The sequence below is a fragment of the Meriones unguiculatus genome, chromosome 2 (assembly GCF_030254825.1).
Source record: "Meriones unguiculatus strain TT.TT164.6M chromosome 2, Bangor_MerUng_6.1, whole genome shotgun sequence".
Classification (NCBI taxonomy): domain Eukaryota; kingdom Metazoa; phylum Chordata; class Mammalia; order Rodentia; family Muridae; genus Meriones; species Meriones unguiculatus.
In genome coordinates, this window is record NC_083350.1 from 73,799,824 (window position 1) to 73,820,834 (window position 21,011).

General features: G+C 43.5%; 1 protein-coding gene across 2 annotated transcripts in view; it reads right to left on the reverse strand.

The window, feature by feature from the left end:
• Positions 1-11,692: 11,692 nt before the first annotated feature.
• Impact (impact RWD domain protein) overlaps positions 11,693-21,011 on the reverse strand; it is a 32,246-nt gene continuing 22,927 nt past the window's right edge. Inside the window, exons 7-11 of one of the 2 annotated variants that reach the window (XM_060377654.1) lie at positions 20,875-20,972; positions 19,721-19,794; positions 16,200-16,290; positions 14,736-14,870; positions 11,693-14,120 (exon numbers count right to left, since the gene is read on the reverse strand). In XM_060377654.1, the coding sequence (XP_060233637.1) occupies positions 14,058-14,120; positions 14,736-14,870; positions 16,200-16,290; positions 19,721-19,794; positions 20,875-20,972 (461 nt within the window). In that variant the 3' untranslated portion in view covers positions 11,693-14,057. Of the gene's footprint in view, positions 14,124-14,735; positions 14,871-16,199; positions 16,291-19,720; positions 19,795-20,874; positions 20,973-21,011 lie in introns of both variants that reach the window. The other variant, XM_060377653.1, reaches the window with a different exon arrangement.

Genomic DNA, 21,011 nt, shown 5'->3' on the forward strand with positions numbered 1-21,011 from the left:
TTCAGGGATTTATGCGGAAGAAGAGGCAAAAAGATTGTAAGAGCCACAGGTTATAGATAAACCTAAGAAACAGTGTCTCTCAGACACAGCAGAACTGATACCCATGTGAGTTCATAGAGACAGTGACAGCATTTACAAGACCTGAACAAGTTGAAACCAGACAAAAATCCCAGCACTTAGGCAGGGAAGTAGAAACTAAACTCCATCCGTAACCAGAAAACTGTTTGTAAGTGACCTGCTGGAAAAAGGAAAATCGGTTTTCTGGAGTGGCGTGTCACTGGGTACATTAACCACCATCCAGGGCAGGATCCGTGTCCAGGAATAGTTGGCCAATGTAGAAAAAAAAAAAAGTCCATTCTCAATCTCTCTCTCTCTCTCTCTCTCTCTCTCTCTCTCTCTCTCTCTCTGTGTGTGTGTGTGTGTGTGTGTGTGTGTGTGTGTGTGTGTGTGTGTGTGGCTGACTGGCTGGGGAAAGGGACTATCCACAGAAAGGATCATCCTACCTACTTGATTACTGAGCTCCTCAGCTAAAGTCATCTTTTAATGAGCACTTACATGGAACATAAGTATTGTCAAATCCTTTGCTCATTTGGAGATGCCTCTCCACACACTTCTTCCCTAGATGTCTTTCTCACCAATTTTCCAGTCATGCTCTTCTCACGGCCCTGACCAACTAGCCAATTCACTGGCTACAGCCCACAAATCAGTGAACAATCACACATCTGACCATTTCTCCTTCCAAACACACTGTACTACCCTGTGTACTGTCCAAAATTGTGCCCGCTATAAAGATTTCCCTTTGCCAATGTCTTTCAAGGTTGTCCCAGAAAGGGATTGTAATGCTGCAGCTGTCCACTTCTGGGTGCTGCCTGCATGACTTGCAAAGCCATCAGTAAACCAGGTCCTAGTCCTCTCATTGCTCAGTCAGCTGATCTAAGGGACCTCCCCCAAGGCCACAGGTACGGGGTTGGCAGCAGACAGCATCGTAACAGGAGGAGAAACCACAGTCACTTGGCAACCTCTTCATGGAATTTTTGCTTATACCTTCAATACCTGCTTGGGCCCAATCGTGTATACACCGCTTCCATTTGCTAACAGCTTGCCGCTGTGCACATCTGGCTTTCTGACTTGCTGGACTCGGTAATGCCCGGTTCACGATAGGCAGCTCGGATCACACGGTAATTTGGTGGCCCACTGTCACATGTTCGGTTTCCACTAACGCGCAGTAGCAGGCAAAGAGCTGTCTTTCAAAGCGAGGATACTTAACTGCGGATAATGGTAGAGCCTCGCTGCAAAATCCTAAAGGTCCCTTCTGTGATTCACCTACAGGGGGCTGCCAAAGGCTCCAAACAGCTTCCCTCTCTGCCACTGCCACTCAAAGTACCATTGGGTCAGCTGGATTATACGGTAAAAGTGGTAGAGCAGACTGCTCACAGCAGCCTGGACCTGCTGAAGATCCTTCCCCTACTCCAGGCCCTGCACAAAGCTTACCAAATCACTTGGTGTGGGCCAGAGTAACACACCCAAGTGAGGAATGTGCTGACTCCAGAATCCAGATAGGCCCACTAAAGGTTATGCTTCATGCTTGCTGGTCTAAGGGGTCAGATGCAATAACTTGTCTTTCACCATAGAAGGAATATCTCTGCATGACCCACACCACTGAACTAAGAATTTCACTGAGGTCCTTGAATTTTGGTTGGATTCATTTCCTGTTCTCAGATAGGCAAGTGTGTATCCAATGAGTTCTAAGTGGTTGCTACCTCCTTCTCGGTCCAGTCGGCATAATGTCATCAATATAGTGCACCAATGTGATATTCTGTGGAAGAGAGAGAGGATCAAGATCCCTTCTCAGACACAGGGCAGGAGAACTAATGTACCTTTGAGGTAAAACTGTAAAGACATACTGCCGGCCTCACCAACTGAAAGCAAATTGCTTCAGGTGGTCCCTGCCGACAGGTACTGAGGAAAAGGCATTTGCTGTATCAATAGCTGCAGACCATGTCCCAGGAACTGTGTTCATTTGCTCAAGTCAAGACACGACATCTGGTTCAGCAGCTGCAATTGTAGTCACTACCTGACTGAGCTGTCATTCTCCAGGCTCCATCTGTCTTCTGTGCTGCCCAGATAGAAGAGTTAAAAGGGAATATGGTGGGATCCGCCAACCCTGAACATTCACTCCCGTGGTGACAGCAATTTCTGCGACTCCAGAAAATCACATTCCAGAAACGTGATAGTGTTTTTGAGTCACTATTTTCTTTGTCAGATGCAACTCTAAAGGCTTCCATTTGGCTTTTCCAACCACGACAGTCCTCACCTTACAGATCAGGGAACCAGTGTGGGAATCCTGCCCATTTCTACGTTTATCTACCCAGATTATCCACTCTGAAACTGGGGAAATAACCACGGGATGAGTTCAGGGACCTGGTCCCACTATGAATCAGACTTCAACCAAAACTCCATTAGTCACCTGGCCAACCTAAGCCCATACTTTAACTGGAGGGCCACAGTGTCTCATGAGATCTCCCAGAACCAGTGTCAGCTCCGAACCAGTATCCAACAGAAAGGTCTGTCTCCTTGTTCAGCTTGCTCGTTTTCATTATAGATCTGCATAAAACTGTCCACTAATAGCCATGCAATACAGTCAATTCTGGGTTGTTTCAAAACGTCCTCTGCTAAAGCTGTTCATACGTAATTCTTCAGTTTAACATCAGACAGATGTTTTTGGACAAGAGCAGAAAGCAACCGTGTTCTTCATCAAATTTTTACAAGAATTGTCTCTTGGTCACAAACTAATATTCTTCTCCTGTGAAAACTCGTGAACCAGGCTCCCACAGTTTAAATCACTCCCATCACCACTGACTTCTATGCTCCTACGATTATGGCCCATTAAATTCTGCTTAGAGCATTCAGCTGTTTTTCTAATCCAAGGTCCCAAAGTCCACACTCCTCCAAACAAAAACATGGTTCAGTCTGTCACTATCCTTTATAACTTGTCTTAGTTGAGGTTCTCACTGCTGTGACAAAACATCATGACCAGAAAAGGAAATCAAAAAGGAAAGGGTTTATTTGGCTTCCATTTCCACTATTGTTTATCATTGAAGTCAGCACAGGAACTCAAACAGGGCAGGAATCTGAAAGCAGAAGCTGATGCAAAGGCCGTCAGCTGCTTCCTGGCTGGGTTTACTCAGCCTGCTTTCTTACAGAACCTAAGACTACCAGTCCAGGAATGGTGCCATGAAACGGGCTGGGCCATCTCCCCTCCTCTCAGGTAACTGTAGTCTGTGTGTCACGTTGCCGTAAGAGTAGCCAGCGCACAATCTCAACAGGATGAGAAGTCATCCAACATGGAAAAGGCTTCACGGGACATGTCTCATGAGAGAGGCACTAATAAACTATGTTCCACAGGTTCTCTGTGAATTTGAATATAAGAAACATCAAACCCTGAAACAATAGAGATGAGGCCCCTGAATCTTGTAGCACCCATGCTTTTATAAGAAACAGAACTTTTGGGAGACTGGGGAGACAGAGCAACAGTTAAAAGCATTTGTTGCTCTTGCAGAGGTCCTGAGTTCAGTTAGAGTACTTGTCAAATGGACCACAACACTGTAATCCCAACTCCAGGAGATCCAATGCCCTTTTCTGGCCTCTGTGAGTACCCATATGCATGTGTGCATATGTGTGTGTGCCTGTGTACATGTGTGTAACAATAAATAAAACCATTTTTAAAGAAAAGTTTACTTGGATGTATAAAAGGGTACGTGTAATTTCATCTGATTTTTTTCCTGTTTATTTTATGTCTGTGTGTGTGTTGTCTGCACGTGTGCATGTGTGCTATGTGTGTTCCTGGTCCCTACAGATACCAGATGAGGGCATCAGATCCCCAGGGACCTGAGTTGCAGATGGTTGTGAGCCACCATGTAGGTACTGGGAACCAAAGCCAGATCATCAGCAAGAGTAGCCAATGCTCTTAACCACTGAGCCATTTCTACAGTCCTACATCTGATTATCTATTACACATTAAAGTACTAGATGACGCTGCTCACGTAGCACAGAAGTCACGGGCGAGCAGAACACTGTGGAACTGATAAAGCACAGCACACTCAGGGGATTGTCTGGTCAGTTGCATGCTGCGACTGACGTGAATCCCCTTGAACACATCCTCCCCATGGGAGAGAAGTCTCTTCCAGAAGAGTTAGTGCCGAATAATACTTAGTACAGTCAAGCACTCACCAGGCCAGGGAGCTACGACCCCCACAGGCGAAGGGGTCACCAGCTAAGGCCAACTGTAGAACTGCTCTGTGCTAGTCTGTGCTGGGGAAATTGGGATGTTTAACATATCTGAACAAATACCAGCTCGCTTCAGGTCCTGCAGACGTCAGGCTAGGTACATGTTGGACTTCCTGTGGGTAACACAGCACTGTAAGGTAAGCAACCGCTGGCAAACCAAGAGTTATTGTTGGCTTTAAAGGGCCACAGGCACTCACGTTTGGCTCACGAGTGAACTAGTTTATTCCCTTTGAATTGGCGGCTGTGTTATATGTTGACGGAATACAGATTCAGATCAGTAAAAGCAGAAGGCTCCTACAGCAGAGACCAGGCACAAGTTTTCAATTGTTCTGTTCTGGCGAGGGCCTGCGCACAGGCCTTAATTCTACCAGCAATGACAATGGCGTTAGTACCACTGGCCAGAAACACTCACACAGGCCTGGAGGCCCAGGGTACCTGTTGGCACATGCACATATGTACAGGTAGGGTGTATAGGCCACAGGTCGATGTTGGGCATCTTCCTCAGCTTCTCTCAACCTAATTTTTGAGACAGTCTCTTCCTGAATCTGGAGGTCAACCATTCAGCTAGACTGGCTGGCTAGCAACCTCCAGGATCCTCTTGTTTAATGTGCTCTAAGCAATGGCACTCAGTTACTCACACAAGTGTGGAAAACACTTTAATGAACTATCTCCAAAGCCCAAAGCTTACTGCATGCCAGCCTGGAGTGCCCACATGACTGAGTTTATTAGTCTTCAGTCTCTACGGAGCTCAAATTATCATCCCAGCACACAAGACCTCACTATGAACCCCACTGCGAGCAAAGGCCCTAGGGTAAAAGGAGCTTCTACCAGGCCAACTATTCTGAGAGTTTAATGATTATCTCCTAGGTTCTGGCCAAGGGCTAAGATTGCCTTTGAAATAGGTGGACCTCAGGAAACCTGGGCCTGATGCCATCATTTATTGCTTATTTGCCTTTCTCCAGTCTCCAAAGCTGTGTAAGGACCGAGTTAGGTACAGTGAAACAGCATGTCTGGCAGGAGAGCACGCTGGAGCATGCAGGGCCCTGGCACATGAGTGTCTGCATTTCCCACACTGCCCAGAGGCTTTTCATGAGGCTCCATCCCCCACCCAGTGGTTTGAAACCTCTCTGCTAGGTTGAGGGCCACTTTAAGACAGATACAGTAGACCCAGCACTAACTTCTTTATAAAAAAACGAATGTCCTTAAACAGCAAAGGTTCTTGTGAGAATTTTGGTTTCTTTAAAGACAGAGAAACGTTATGCGAATACGTTCTTGTTTTAATCTCAAGTGTGGGATGCGGGCCTGCTTCAGATTGTCCACAGCAGCTATGATTTGTCTTGTGCTCTGTCAGGAGTGTGATTTTGCCAGCTGAATCTAGTTTACATTTGGAATTCTGGGGACTCAAGAGGGTATATAAATGCCAGAGCCCCAAGAAGACGTCCAGAGGCTGTTGCTCCCGCTGCTGCTACTGGTTGCTGGTTGCTGGTTGCCAGATTGCTGGTTGGAAATATCCTCACAACAGAGATGATATTTGCCCCCTGGAACTCGGCATTCCTAATCAACAGGAAGTAGTCACGTGATATCAATACCCCCCCCTTTGCCTCTAGCCTTATTTCCTTCCTACATAGTGTTGGGGGTTGGGAGGGACAGGGGTGGTGTAGGGAGCTAGACACAAGAACCCAATAAAGTAGCATAAAGTCTGACTACAAGTCCTGTAGCTGTAGTCTCAGAAGCTAAGACTTCAGTTCAGGAGCTGACATTATATCAATAAAACAAGGCAGCTTAGAGGAAAGGGGGTACAAGTTCCAAGTGTGAAAAAAGAAGAAAACAGAGCATGCGAGATCGCTCTACAGGTCTAGGTGCTTGCCACCAAGACTTGCAGCTCGTATTTGATAACCTTCTATAAAAAAAAAAAAAATATCCCAAAAGATGCAGATAAGCATACACTTTTCACAGAGCAAACACCTAATTACCACCTGGGGTGGCCCTCAAAGTGACCCTATAAATCTTATTTATGGATGCTGCAGGCGTGTGAACCTTAACTTACACAGGACAGACAAAGCCACAAAGCGTTTTCCAGCCATCCTTTTCTTTTCCCCTTCACATTAAAGGCCTCTTTAGAGACAGGAATTAGTAAGTGATATGGGACCACTGCTATACTGCTTCTTAAATAACAAGGCCATGAAAGTAAACTGGCCATGAGCACCAGCTGGTTTCTGAGAAGGACATTGTGGCTGTGGAAGGAGGTAAATGTATCCTGGTATGCATAAATACTAGAAGGTGAAACGAAGAAGCCGAGCAAATCAGCACACAGATTCCATCACATCACTTATCACTAGCTCGGTGGCAAATGAAAACGCTTGCTCACCTGGACCAGGTCTTAAATCCAATTGGAGAATTGTTGGTTACCATCAGTGTATGAATGCCAGCATTGCACCTTTCGGGTCATCATGCCATGCTACCCATCACTGTGGTTCGTAGGCGTCACAGCTGAGCAGGACCATTAGGTGCCTCCCTCCCTTGTTAACTTTACATAGCACCTTCTGGTACTATCAAAGCTAGTCGACAGGAGGGCGGTTTGCAAGTCAGGTCCAGCTCCAGTCCACCAGGTCTTGTGTCTGAAGTGCATGGTGTCTTCAGCAGTAGCGACTTACCTTCAACCTCGGGAAAACAGTTGTATTGTTCTGGGAGTTTCTCAGAATCCCTTGACCAACAACTGTAATGGACCTTCTCATGCCGTGTTGAGGTTTTTGTTAGTCCATTTGTGCCTGGTTTCATGTGAGTTGTGAGTCCAGCCCCTCCTGCTTATACAGCTAGCACATGAATGTCTCAACTATCTCCTGACCCTGAGTCTGACTGCTAGAAATATAGCATCTGTGTATCCGCCAGGATTTAGGAACAAGTTGTTGAAATCTAAAGAAATGAAGTTAGTGGAAACTGTCTACTGTCACATACAGTTATGTATTATCTAATTGCATTCGTTAACAGCTTCCTCACAATGTCAACACTGTGATCTACCTAGTATACCAGTTGACTTATTACACTTTTCCCATTGACCTTTGCAGAATGGATTATGATCGTTAATATCCGGACGACACAATGTTAACACTTTAATGAAACATAAACGGGTTACCTGTGATGCCTGACCCTGGACCAAGAGGAACATCACTGTTCTGAACTAGTGTCTACTTACCATACTAAAAATACATATGTACATACTTGTCTTTGGTTTTAAAAATAAAGTAACTAAGAAAATGATTTTTTAAATGTCCCTGGGTGGCAAATTTGATCATGGCTGCTTATATATGAAATCATGGAACTAGGTATTTATGTTGAACTTTAGATATTTTGGGGTTATGTCGGTACATATATGTTTGTGTGGAGGCGAGTGGTTAATGTAGAGTGTCTTTTTCAATCACTCCCCACTTTGTTTTTGAAGCATGTCATATCACTGAACCTGGAGGTCACAGATTGGCTGGACTGGTTGCCTAGCAACCCAGGGTTCCTCCCATCTCTACCTCCTCAGCGCTGGAATTACAGGCATGTCTCAAGCTGGGCTTTTTACTCAGGTGATAAGGATTGAATTCAGGTACTCACGTTTACATGCCAAGTATTTGACCGACTGAGCTACTGCCCCAACATTGCCGGCTCTCCCTTATCCACACTACCAGGGTGAACTCTCCAGCACTGCCCTGGCTGCCACCAGCAAGGAGGGTAACCCTCCCTGAGTGTGTGTTGGGGGTAGGGCACTCTCCCAAGCACTTCGCCCTGCAGCCTTTGAGGGGCTGGCCTGGCGCTCCTGCTCTCTCAGCTTCTCAGCTTCTCGGGGGGGTCATTTACACTGTGTTGCCCAGGTGAGTTGCAGGGCTTGCTCTTCTGAGTGCTGCAGCCAGTGAAGGGGCAGGGCTTCTCCAGCTCTCATGACCCCAGTCAGCTCTCCAGACTGCCTCAGGTGTCGAGGCAAGGGGGCAGAGAGCATTTCCTCCCCAGGTCACCTCACAGCAAATAAGTGGCAGGGCCAGCTCCCCCAAGTTATGCCCTGGTGGCCAAATCACCCACTGACTGCCACCAGGACTAGCTTTACTGCACGGCTCGAGCCAAGCGCAGGCCCACTCTTCTGAGTGCTGCAGCCAGCAAGTGACAGGGCCAGCTCTCTACACGGCCACACATGGTGTGGAGGGTGGGTGCATCCCTCCCCATACCCATGCCACCTCATGGTGAGTGGTGGGGCCAGCAATCCCTTGCTCTTGTCCTTGAGCAAGGGAAATCACCTATGGTCTCGGGCCAGCATACTGCACTCCCAAGTGCCATAGCCAGTGAGGGGCAGGGCCAGTTCACCAGCTCTCCTGACTGCCTCAGGTGGCAAGGGGGGAGGGATGGAGGGCATCCCCCACCAGGCTACCTCACAGGAGAGGAAAGGCTGGTTCTCCTGAATGCTGCAGATGTTGAGGGACAAAGCTAGCTCTTCCATGCTCACGACCCTACGGCAGCTTTCCTGACTACCTGAGGTGGCAAGATGTGGGGGTGGGGTAAGAGTGGCTGCGCCTCTGTGCTTGCTGTGTTCATGTCACCCTACAGCAGATGAGTAGCAGGGTCCGCTCTCCCACACCCACAGCCTCAGCGCCAGCTCATCTGCGTCCCCACTACCAGGGCCAGCTCCACTGTGCTGCCTAGAGTGCTGCCGCTGGTGAGAGGTGGGGCCAGCTCTCCTGAGTGCTACAGCCACCGAGGGGCAGGGCCAGTTCTGCACAGCCCTCCAGGGTCTAATTCTTGTTCGCTGTCAGAATGCCCTCCTAGGGAGCGGAAGAACACGGTAATTCAGCTTCGAGGATTCTAGGTACTCTTGGAATCCTCAGAAAAAGCCTAGTTTAAATACAAAGTAAGATTCAATGAAATTCTTTTTAACATTCTAAGCATCACTGAACACAGCTTATTTAATCTTCATAATAATTTAGACAAAGAAGAATATTATTCTCTATCTTTGTAAATTATAAAACTGAAGAAATGTTAGGAACTTGGAACTTCACAAACTTACTACACCATGCAGGGTAGCAAACGGTAATGGCAGAGTGTGGGAATTTGTAGATCATCTCCCCACAGATGCAAAACTGACCTTATTTCTCCATTATCTGATTCAACCTTGGTAACAAGCCATCTTTCACTCCCAAGTAAACCATTTCAAGATGACTCAGTCTCTTCAGTTACAAAATGTGGTCACCAAAGGTATGTACCTCTTTGTCAGCAATGGAAATACAAGCTAAAACCACAGCGATGCCACCACACTCTGAAATGAAGACGAAGTTCCAGAACGTGGAGGTGTGAGACAGCTGGAAGCCCTGTCCTGCTGACAGCAGCAGGAATTGCTGTAACCATTAAGAAACCTGCTTGCTGCCCAAGTCAACTGCTGGCGCCGGCTCATAGTTTTAAGAATCGTGGAGATCAGGTGAAACTGATTTGGAACAATGGTTTGAAACTGGAACAGGCTGAAAGCAACTGGCAGAAATCCCCAATCAGCCCTGACCTCAGAGCCAGCGCACGTCTATCACCTAGCAAATCCACGCCTAGCGTATGTCCAAGAGAAATGCCTAGACTCGAGGCTGGGGGGAAGGCTGCTGGGCAAAGGCACCTTTGCTGAGCCTGATGAGCCCAGGACTCACATGGTTAACAACTCCTGAGAGCTGTCCTCTGCACACGCACATGGCATGCACACATGTACACACGTGCACAGGTGCGTACACACACAGAGGCACAAGGTAAGTAAAATGTAATAAAAGTATTTCAGTACTATCTGCACACTTCACATGTCAGAAATGTCAGTATCAGCACTGCCTGTAATAGCTTCAACTCAGAAGCTCAGCTATTTGTAAGCACAATAAACTGTCACGCTCTTTCACTCAGACAGTGTGCAGTGAGGAGAGCTGCGCTCTGGATGAAGCCCCCAACCCAACCCTGGAATGCAGAGGCAAAGCAAGGCTCTGTGCCACTGCATGCAAATCCAGGTCAAACAGGCCATCGAGTCTCCGGTGTGAGAAATAAGTGGTCACACAGGAGCAGGCGGTGCACAGGAAGTAAGACCCCTCATTTCCACCCAAGAGCTGGCTGTATGACAGTGTTTGATTAATGAAAATTCACCCCAAACAACAAAAAACTGAAAGGAAAAAAAAAAGAGAGAGAGAGAGCTTTGATTTCCCACTTTCAACTACAACTAGGAATGAAAAAGAAAAAAAAAGACTCAACAAAAATCATGGGACTATGTAACTTGAAAAAGAGAGCATAAGAAAATCTTTAGGGTCTGGGCATATGGCTTGGCCATAAAGTACTTGACACACAAACATAAAGACTGAGTCTGGATCCCGGCACCCATGAGAGCCAGGCGTGGCAGTGCGCATCTGTAACCTGTGCTGGGAGTGGAAGGTCAGAAACAGAATGATGACTGGCGCTCGCTGGCCAGGAAGCTATCGTCACTGATGAGCACCAGGCCTACTGAGACACTGTCTCAGACACCGACTTCTGGCGTATGCACAAATCAAAACCTTTCTAAAGGAAGTATGTATGGCCTGGAGGTTAGGCAGTGTTTAGACATGACATAAAAAAAAAGTTGTACACAAGAAGGAAATGTCTGAGGCTACGGTGCAGTGGTGGAGTGCTGGACAAGCATATACAAGGCCCTGGCTTCTGTCCCCAGCACTGCCAAAATCATGGGGGAAGATTCAGCTCTTGAAAAATGAACAAATTTACTCTTCCAATGGGCACTGCCAAGAGAAAAGGTGGCTACATATGCAAGGGGAAACTGGAAACCGGGTATGCTCGCAGGGACTGTCTCTAGAAGACATTTCCTGACTAGGACACGCTGAGTAACGGGTACAGAGGGACCCTATATTTACATCTTTTTATGAACATTAGGAATCTTATCAAACACATTGCTTATTTTCCCAATTTTTAAAACTGAGATTCTAAATATGTTCTAAGTGATAAATAAAGCTGAACCTTATTGCAAGAACAATCTGGCTACTCTATGAAGAGCTATGAGAATATATAAACCCTTGATGAATTCCATTCCTGTATTTCCGAATAGTCAAAGATACATATAAAAACCTTCATGTTATAAAGTACTTCACATTTGCTTCTAAAAGTTAAAATCCCACTTTTAATCCCAGCACTCAGGAGGCAAATGGATCTCCTGAGTTTTTGGCCAGCCTGATCTACAGAGTGAGTTCCAGGACAGCCAGGGCTACACAGAAAAACCCTGTCTCAAAAAAAAAAAAAAGCAAACCAAAACAAAACAAAGAAACAAACAAATAAAAAGATAAAAAGTTAAAAAAAAAATCTTGGTGAAAAGAATGGGGGTATGGGTTTGTATGTTACAATGTACCCAGAAGACAAAGTACGAATCAGCCATAAGAAATTAAGACATAGAAGAATATTTATTGATATGGGAAAATGTTAACAATATACTTCTATATGAAATATGTAGGATACAAAACAGTATATATAGATTAATACCACTTTATGGAAAGAAAAATAGCCATATATACAAAATCATGCATAAGAAAAAAATAAGAACTGTATACACCGTTTATGGTTATCTCTTTAGCTGACTGGATGTGATTACAGGTTTCCCAGTATCACTCACCTGCCCTGCAAACAGTATCTGCTTCATCTGTTCTACGATTAGTCTAAACTAATGTCCTTCCAACAGCCTGTCTTGTGGTACACAGACACCTCCTTCATGCGGCCGCTGCGATGCCCGTCAAAGTAGATGCTACCTGCTCTCATGTACCGGCATGTGGAGAACATTTCAACTAAGATAATAGAGAGAATGCCACAGCAGATGGCTGGCTATAGAAAGTTATTATTTGGAGAACTAGAAAATTCTCTACATATAATTTTTCTCTAATTTAATAGAGAAAAAATATGTTATCATTATTTTGCATTGATGGTACAGAGTCAAATATATAATTTCAGAGTTAGAACTAAAGAATTTGGGATCTCTCCTCCTACCTGCAGTGAAGAAGGTTAAGGATCTCAACCATAAATGTGGTTAGTAACCTTATAAAACAAAGAAAACATAACATTTTTTAAGTGAAGGAAAATGAGGTCAGAAATATATAAAAAATGTTTTTTTTCTTCTGTAAACATTAATTCATTTTAGACAAAACACCAGAAAAGAAGTTCAAATCCAGTGTGCTAGGAAAATTAACTCCTTTTTCCTGCAGCATAAAATTCTTAGTGTTTTTATCACTTTCACAGCTCTGAAATGTCAAGATTGTGAAATTCTCTTTAGCAAATACTGTCTAAGTTCTGTAACAATTAATACATAGGATATACTTAGCATTTCATGGAAACAGAGGTAAGTGCTCCAAATACACACCTATAGGTCATCCTATAATTCTTGATAATTTACAACATTAAATAATGTTGAAAATAAGACTTCTGTCTCAGAACCCACTTCTGTAAAGCTGTCTACTGGATTCCTACTTCAAATTCCAAGTGCGGATGTGGGTCTTTCCAGGTTAAAAACCAGACAAAAGCTTTCGCCCAACCTGAGATGCTTTCCACGCTCCAACACCCTCCCAAAGCTGCTTCCTAACTTCTGACCCCTTCCTTGGGAGGGGAACCAAACAAGTCTGTGATCACTTGATCAATTTAGTAATTTTTTGGCATTATTTCTGAAAGGTAACAGTGTACAATTTACGTACATCTCAAAAGGAGTTTTTCTCCTTATTCCTTACAAGTAACATGCAGGTTAAATAAATAAATAAAACACTGTTAAAAAGGGAGATTTGCCAAGAATTTGTAGAGAAAGAATTTTTTGACCTAATCAATTTGTCCATCTATTTCTCAAGAAAAAAAAAAATATCACAGAACTATAAAAACCTGGCCAGAGTTCAGCTGCAAATGTGCATCGGACTGTGCAGTCCTCAGCCTGTGTCCGTGCAGTTCTCTCACCTCTATCTCCTTCCGGAAGTGTTGTTGACCACAGCACAGGGAGAACGCAAGGAAGTGCTTCCAAGTTGATCAGAGACACCGTAATGTTGTACTAACACACTCAAGGGAGAGAAGGACTACTGAGACTCAGTGCTCACTGTGCTTCATTACAGGAAGTAAACAACGAAAGACACACTAAACTAAAATCACTTTTGGAAGTTTCACAATCACCAATTTGCAACAAAACTGAGGAGTAACACTTGGGCTAGCAAGTATGCTAAATTACCACTTTGGCACATAATCACAGATGGAAAGTCGTGGATTTTCACGTACTCTATTACTCCACGATGAACACTATAAAATGAAAGTGACTAACGTGGAATCACGAGGAAAAGACACTCCAAGATCTCGGACTTCAATGAGCTCCCACTCTAACAAGCTACAGGGAGCAATAAAAGCGATGTGCGTTTAAGAGCATGAGCATATCTATCACAGGGAATCAGGCTTTGACTTCCTCTGGAGACAGTCTTCCCCACCTAACAAAGGCACACGACAAATACTGAAATGGACATTTCAGGTACAAGGCTCTGCATGTGTCACCTTCCTAGTGTTATATTAAATGACGTTACACTCAAACCAGTTCTCCCAAATAAACCTGAAACGTGTGAATAGATCCTAAATTCTCTATTTTTGGCAAATGATGGAATCAAAGAAGGAAACAATGCTGGTGTCCGTATTGGACTGGCTGCCTCAAGCTGTCAAGTGTACTATCTTCACGTACCCTTGACCACTGCGGAATGTGTACAGATGATGAAGGATTAACCTTTACACAGCTTCAAGTATTAGTGATCATTTCTCTTCTTGTCCTTCTTCACTTTCTTCTTTCCCAAAGTCTTAGATGACTCCTCCTGGAAGAAAAACAGTCACTGCAGCACCTCCACAGCCATGTACAGACAGACCTTCCAAGCACCACACAACTGCTCTGTACTATCAGAGGCATCAATGCATGAACACATTCTGACATCTGGTCTATTATAATATTTCATGATAGCCCAGGCTATTCAAGAAAAAGATTTTACTTAGTATATTTATGCTTGAAAAATCTCAGTATTATTTCATCTATCTCCACTCTCCCAAGTAATGCAATAAAGCCTAAGTAAATATCTATGAACATAATGTAAAACATAAGCAAAAACAAACTCAAAATATAAAGAACAGATCTACAGATGTGTCTGGGAAGCACAGATACGCAGACACTAACAGAATGTCAGCACTTTACAGCTTGTTGCAAGGACATGTGCTGTGTGTCAGCTCAAATCTCTGGGCCTCAGCTTGCCTTCTCTAATGTAAACTCTACAGACCTATAAAACCAGATTATCCCATCATCCTGACTAAGGCCTGGGTCTCCGGCTTCCTGGCTCAACAACATTACTACTCCAGTACCCACATTTCACCCATTCTTAATTTTCTCTCTGTGGTTTCACAATGACGGCTCTGACTACAGCTTCAGTGCTACTCACAGGGGGAGGTGTGAAGTTCTTCTCCACCAGGATGTTCCTGGCACAGTTGTTGATGTGCTTGAAACGGTCAGGTCCCAACAGGATCCCTCCATACCAGCGGGATACCACCACCAAGACATTCCTCACGTTCAAAATCTGTTATTTTTAGAAATGTAATTAGACATACAAATAGACAGTTTTAACAAGGATGGAATAACTAATGTATGAAGGTGTACACACTGGGTAAGGCTGCTAACAGCTCCGATGAGATACTAGGACAGACGGGAGCTGGGCAAATCAGGACAATGTTCTGGCGGCCTCAGACTCTAAACTTCGAGCCAGCTGGCAAAGGGGAACCACGCAGGCAGGATTCCCGTTCTCACTGACGCTTACCAGAGAGCCAAGTTCAGGGAAGAATAAAAACAGGCCAAGGACAAAACAAACAAGAACCTGCTTCTGAACAAACTCGAAGATGGCCTTCAGAAGTTATATCTGCGATATTTGTCAAGCTCTGCCTTTCAACTGAACCCTGCCATTGTTCAGGCCTGATGCCCACAAGAGAAAGTTCCTACTTAAGAGAAAAGCCTAGTTAGAAAACTACAAGCCCAGCACGGTGACACATGCCTGTAGTCCCAGCACTCAGGAAGCAGAGGCAGGTGGATCTCTACGAGTTTGAGGCCAGCCTGGTCTACAAAGTGAGTCCAGGACAGCCAAGGCTACACAGAGAAACCCTGTCTCAAAAAAAAAAAAGGAAACTTCACACACAGGAGTAGAAGAAACCACAGTAACTACTGTTTTTACAGATGTAAAAACTGAACAAGATTCCTAAGAAAAGCATAAATAGAAAACAGGAAAAACAACCTTGAGAATTAAATACAGAGCTGGAGAGATGGCTGCTCTACAAAGGAGCAGCTCAACCAGCTCCAACTCCAGTTCCAGGGGATCCATGTCCTCCTCTGGCCTCGTCAGCACTGTATGCGCACGGTGCACAGGCAAACAGCAGACAAAACATCCATATACATAAAATAAATGATTTTTTAAAACAGGGAAATTATTTCTAAAAAGGAAGAGACGAGTACCTAAGAAAAAGTAAATGCAAGGCTGTTAAAGGTACATAAACTTGGAAAACAGTCAAGAAAATGTCTCAGATAATTTTTAACAAGGAAACCTCATGACACTGGCCCATTTTTCACCATCCAGCTAACAGGAAATTTCACAAAGACAGAAGAGAAAACAAAAAAACAAAACAAAACAAAAAGCAGGGGAAGCCATTGGCAGAAAACAAAGAAGAGCATCCCTGAAAAGCAGAGCATTTGGTATTAACTGTTTGCAGTCTGACCTAGATTCACTGGTGAAGACTTCTCCTCAATCAATGGTTGTGAGCAGTGTCTTACATCATTCGAATTTTTTCTTCCTAAGTGAAGCTCTGGTTTGTTGAGAGATTTTAGAGCTCCTAAGTATAAATCCAGTTTAATCTACACTTACTTCCATGAGATGAAGAAGACGGCCCCCAGCAGCTGTTTCTCCGTCATCCTCAAAGTCCTGCAGAAAGGTCTGTTTATCCTCACAGAATATCCTAGAAATACATATAGAGGGTTATACCTTGAAGCATCAAAATATAACAAAAATGTTATATAACACATTAGTCCTCCCTGGGGGATGGTGGCGCAGCCTTTAATCCCAGCACTCTGGTGGCAGAGGCAGGTGGATCTCTACGTTCAAGGCCAGCCTGGTCTACAGAGAAAGTTCCAGGACAGCCAGGGCTACAAAGAGAAACCCTATCTCAAAAAAACATACATACATACAAACATACATTCACACACATAAGTGTATGTTAGTCATCAATACATAATGTCACAAAAATGATCACCTCCCAAATTAGCATATTTGTCTTAAAAATCCTTCTTGAACTCTGTCTGAGGCATTCCTGTGGCTGGCTGGCCACAGTATGCTTATCTTCAAGAGGGGGACACTAGGACCCAGAGGTTTCTCCTTTTTACTACAAGTGCTGCTTCTGTGAGAAGAGGAATTACACATGCCCTTCAGTTACCCTGAGAGCTGTGAGGTAATGGGCATAGCCACCAAAAGCCATGCACTGTAAATGTACTGCATCATGGCCTCAAACTGTAGAGAATGTAAAGCGAAATGTAAGAAATGAGTGGCACTTGAATTCAGTTTGCAAGTATCTTACTGAGTATTTCTGCATCAGTGTTCAGAAGGGATATTAGTCTGAAATGTTCTTTGTTGAGTCTTTGTGGAGTTTAGGTATCAGTGACTGGCTTCACGGGGTGAGTATGGTAATGGTCCTTCTATTTATATTTTGTAGAACAGTTTGGGGAATATTGGTATTAGCTCTTCTTTGAAAGTCTGGTAGATTTCCATGCTAACACGATCTGGCCCTGGGCTTTTTTTGATTAGGAGGCTTCCTTAAACTGAGAAGTTTCTGTAAAGCAAAAGACACTATCAATAGAACGAAAACAGCAATCTACAGATGGGGAAAAGGTCTTCAGCAATACTACATCCAACAAAAGGCCAATATCCAAAATATATAAAGAACTCAAGAAATTAAATACCAACAAACCAAATAAACCAACTAAAAAATGGGATAGAGACCTAAACAGAGAATTCCCAACAGAGGAATCTTGATTGTGGAGAAACAATTAAAGAAATGCTCAATGTCCTTAGTCATCAGGGAAATGCCAATCAAAATGACCCTGAGATTCCATCTTAAACAGCTATCAGAATGGCTAAGTTCAAAGACTTAAGTGACAGCACATGCTGGAGAGGATGTGGAGAAAGGGGAACACTCCTCCATTGCTGGTGAGAGTGCAAACTTGTATAACCACTTTGGAAATCAATCTGGTGCCTTCTCAGAAAACTAGGAACAGCCATACCTCAAGACCTAACTATACCTGACTCCTGGGCACACACCTGAAAGATGTTACACCATACAACAAGGACATTTGCTCAACCATGTTTTTAGCAGCTTTATATGTAAGAACCAGTAACTGGAAACAACCTAGATGTCCCTCAACCGAAGAATGGATAAAACAAAAAAAAGGTGGTATATTTGCATAATGGAATACTACTCAGCCATTAAAAACAAGGAAATCATATAATTTGTGGACATTAGAAGGTAACCCTGAGTGAAGTTACAGAGACCCAGAAAGACAAGCATGGTATATAACTCACCTGTAGGAGTTTTCAGTCATATAGTACAGAATAGACACACTACAATGCCCAGAGCCCAAGAAGGTAAGTCCGATGGGCGTCTTAGGCTTCATGTGGGCCCACTAGTTAGGAGTTATCTCTGCCATGGACTATGCTGCCTACTTTTTGATCACTTCCCCTGACAGGACTTCCCTACAAGGCTCCAGGGGAGGAAGACAAACTCAGTCCTCATGTGAATAGATGAGCTGGGGTGTCTGGGTAGTGGGGCTCCCACATTCTAAGAAATAGGGTAGAGGGGTGCAGGAGGGAGAGTGGGACTGGGAGAAGGAGGAGCCTATGACTGAGATGTAAATTGAATTTAAAAATTTAAGAAAAAGAAAGAAGTAGCACACTAAAGTCTCCAAAGAGCCTAAGATAGAGCGAAAAAAACTCAGCGCACTCAAGGAGAGGAAGGCGGACATTTGTGTATGTTTTTTATTCTTCCTCTCATTGAACACAGCTACCAAGTTTCAACATACTGCTGCACAGAGTGGTACGTGGCTGTGACCCTGACACTTGTAAAGCAGACATTCCGTCAGTACAACACCCAACAAAGCAAGTTTGAGGCGGGCTTAGGCTACGTGAGGCTCTATCCACAAACAAACACACAACAAGGAACAGTTAAATTTCCATCCAGGGCACACAGTCACACACATGAATAATTTTTTAAAGATGTGAACCTACTAATAGGGAAAATTTCCTTATGAAAACGGAGTATTTTGAAGTTGAAGTTTGGCTAATCTAGATTTTTATAAGCATTCAAGTAAATTTTAAATTTCCACCAAGTTCCAATATCTATATTCTATTTTAGCTTGGCTCTAAACTACATTTTTAATTCTTACTATTTTATATGTTTGTAAATGTTCTTTATGTCTTCATTTGCAAATCAGCAAACATCTGTACTCAAAACCCCAAGGTATGCTGCAAAAGCACTCTTAACTCATTACTTATAGAAGTACAAATTGGTGTATACAGTATAAAAAGAATTAAAAAGACTCACTGGGAAAATTTCAAGTATATATAAAGTTAATTCTTTGATAATTCAACTATAAATTTTTCTTCCCTTTAATTCTATCTCATTTCATTAAAAAAAAAAAGGCACAGATCTGAGAAGACAATTCAGTAGCAAATGCTTTCTGCATGTGTGCCTGAACCCCTTGACCCCATGTAAAAAGTCGGGTATGGCAACGTGTGCCCGTAGCCAGGTACTGAGGGCCAGGACCAGGAGATGGTGAGGGCAAACAGCTTAGCCAAAGCAATGAGCTCCAGGTTCAGCCAGAGACCATGCATCAAGGTAGAGGGCAGCACAGCACAGCCCCCAACACTGGCCTCTGACCTCCACACAGAAAGCACACACACATACACACATGCACACACAAAGGTAGAGCAACTGAATCTACCCAGAAGAAATCATCTCGTTCAGATTCAAAAGATGCAGCAGGGAATTTTTTTAAAAAACTACAATGAAAAAGTGGCTAAATAAATTGTGGTGTAGGACCTCAAGCAAATATTATAAAACATTGAAACCGTTTTTATCAAGTAAATATAGGAAAATATTTTTATCAAGTTAAAAATGGAACACAAGTTAAGGTATGTGCAAAGAGTCAACTTCTCACAGAAAAGACAACACACAGCAGGATACTAGCAGAAGAGAGTATCTTCTAGCTGTGCTTTTCTCATGTTTTCAAATAGTCACGTCTAGTACAACAGTAAAAAGCAGCTATTTTTAAAAATCATGAATACTTTCCCAAACACTGTTTGTAAATTACATATTCTAGAAACTGACAGTCACTCACCTATAGGCATAGATATTGTGGGTGGCACTGGCTATTTTCTTATTCTCATACAACTTGCCAAGAACCATTTTCACCTTTAAAAACAGCAATAATACAAATAAACAAATATGCCTTTTATTTTCTCTGTAAATGCTAAAGAAGTAGAGTTAAAGTGATGTGATAGAAATTTTATAGCAAAAAAAGTCACTTAAAGAATCTACCAAGCAGCCAGGCATGGTGTGCATGCCTGTAATCCCAGCACTCAGGGAAGAAGAGGCAGGCAGATATCTCTGTGAGTTCAAGGTCAGCCTGGTCTACAAAGGGAGTCCAGGGCAGCCAAGTCTACACAGAGAAACCCTGTCTTGAAAAACTAAAAAACACAAAACAAAAAAACAAACTCTATCACGTTCTGAAATGACCTAACAGGGCAGTGTAGAGCACTTGCCTAGATATGTGAGGTTCTGGGTCTGATTCCCAGCACTCCAAAGAAAAAGGGGGTGGAGGTTAGAGTAGAAACAGAGCCCAAAGGAAGGAGATTTACCCTTGAATTAGTGAACAATAGCACTTGTTACTTAACTGTATATGTAGAATTGGAACCACTTTGTATATCAATACAGATTAATTTCTGCTAGATCATAGAAATGAAGACAGATCCTGCTGGAAAGACTTAAGAGTGACAAGGACCTACGAACAGAGGTTTTGAAGAATGAGTTGCCATTTACATCCTTTGGTAGTAATAAGGTCAACTAACTAAGAAACAGAGGGAGAAATAATCCATGCAGAACACTGGACTCGGCATATCTGTCCACAGCAATCCCCACCCCCTTCATGCAACAGTAGAATGGATTTAGTTTCACACATTCAGTAGAACAAATAATTCTTAAAGACTCACTGAAGAGTAAGCTCCAACCCTGGTGGGGTAGCTCAGTGATAGGATACTAGTCTAGTATGCACATGACCTAGTTTAATCCTCAGCAAAAACGCCAAGTTTACACACAATTTTGGAAATAGAAACAAGCAAATCTCTCATGCTCAAAGGAATTTGGGAGTCAGGAAACAAATAAATGATGCTTAGCTCATGTTAAACCTTAATGGTGAGATGGAAGGTATTTCTGCAGAACCATCTACCAGGACTGCACTGTGGAACAGGGTCAAGGTAAGACACGGTCACGCACCTGCTCGGGACAGACTACCGGGGCCACGTGTGCCTGAAAAGTGCTCCTTCGGTCTGTAATAGGAACGCCATGATCAACTGGAGGCATTTCTTGTAGTTCTAGAAAGTTAAAGAATGAATTTACCTTGTTTAAAAAGA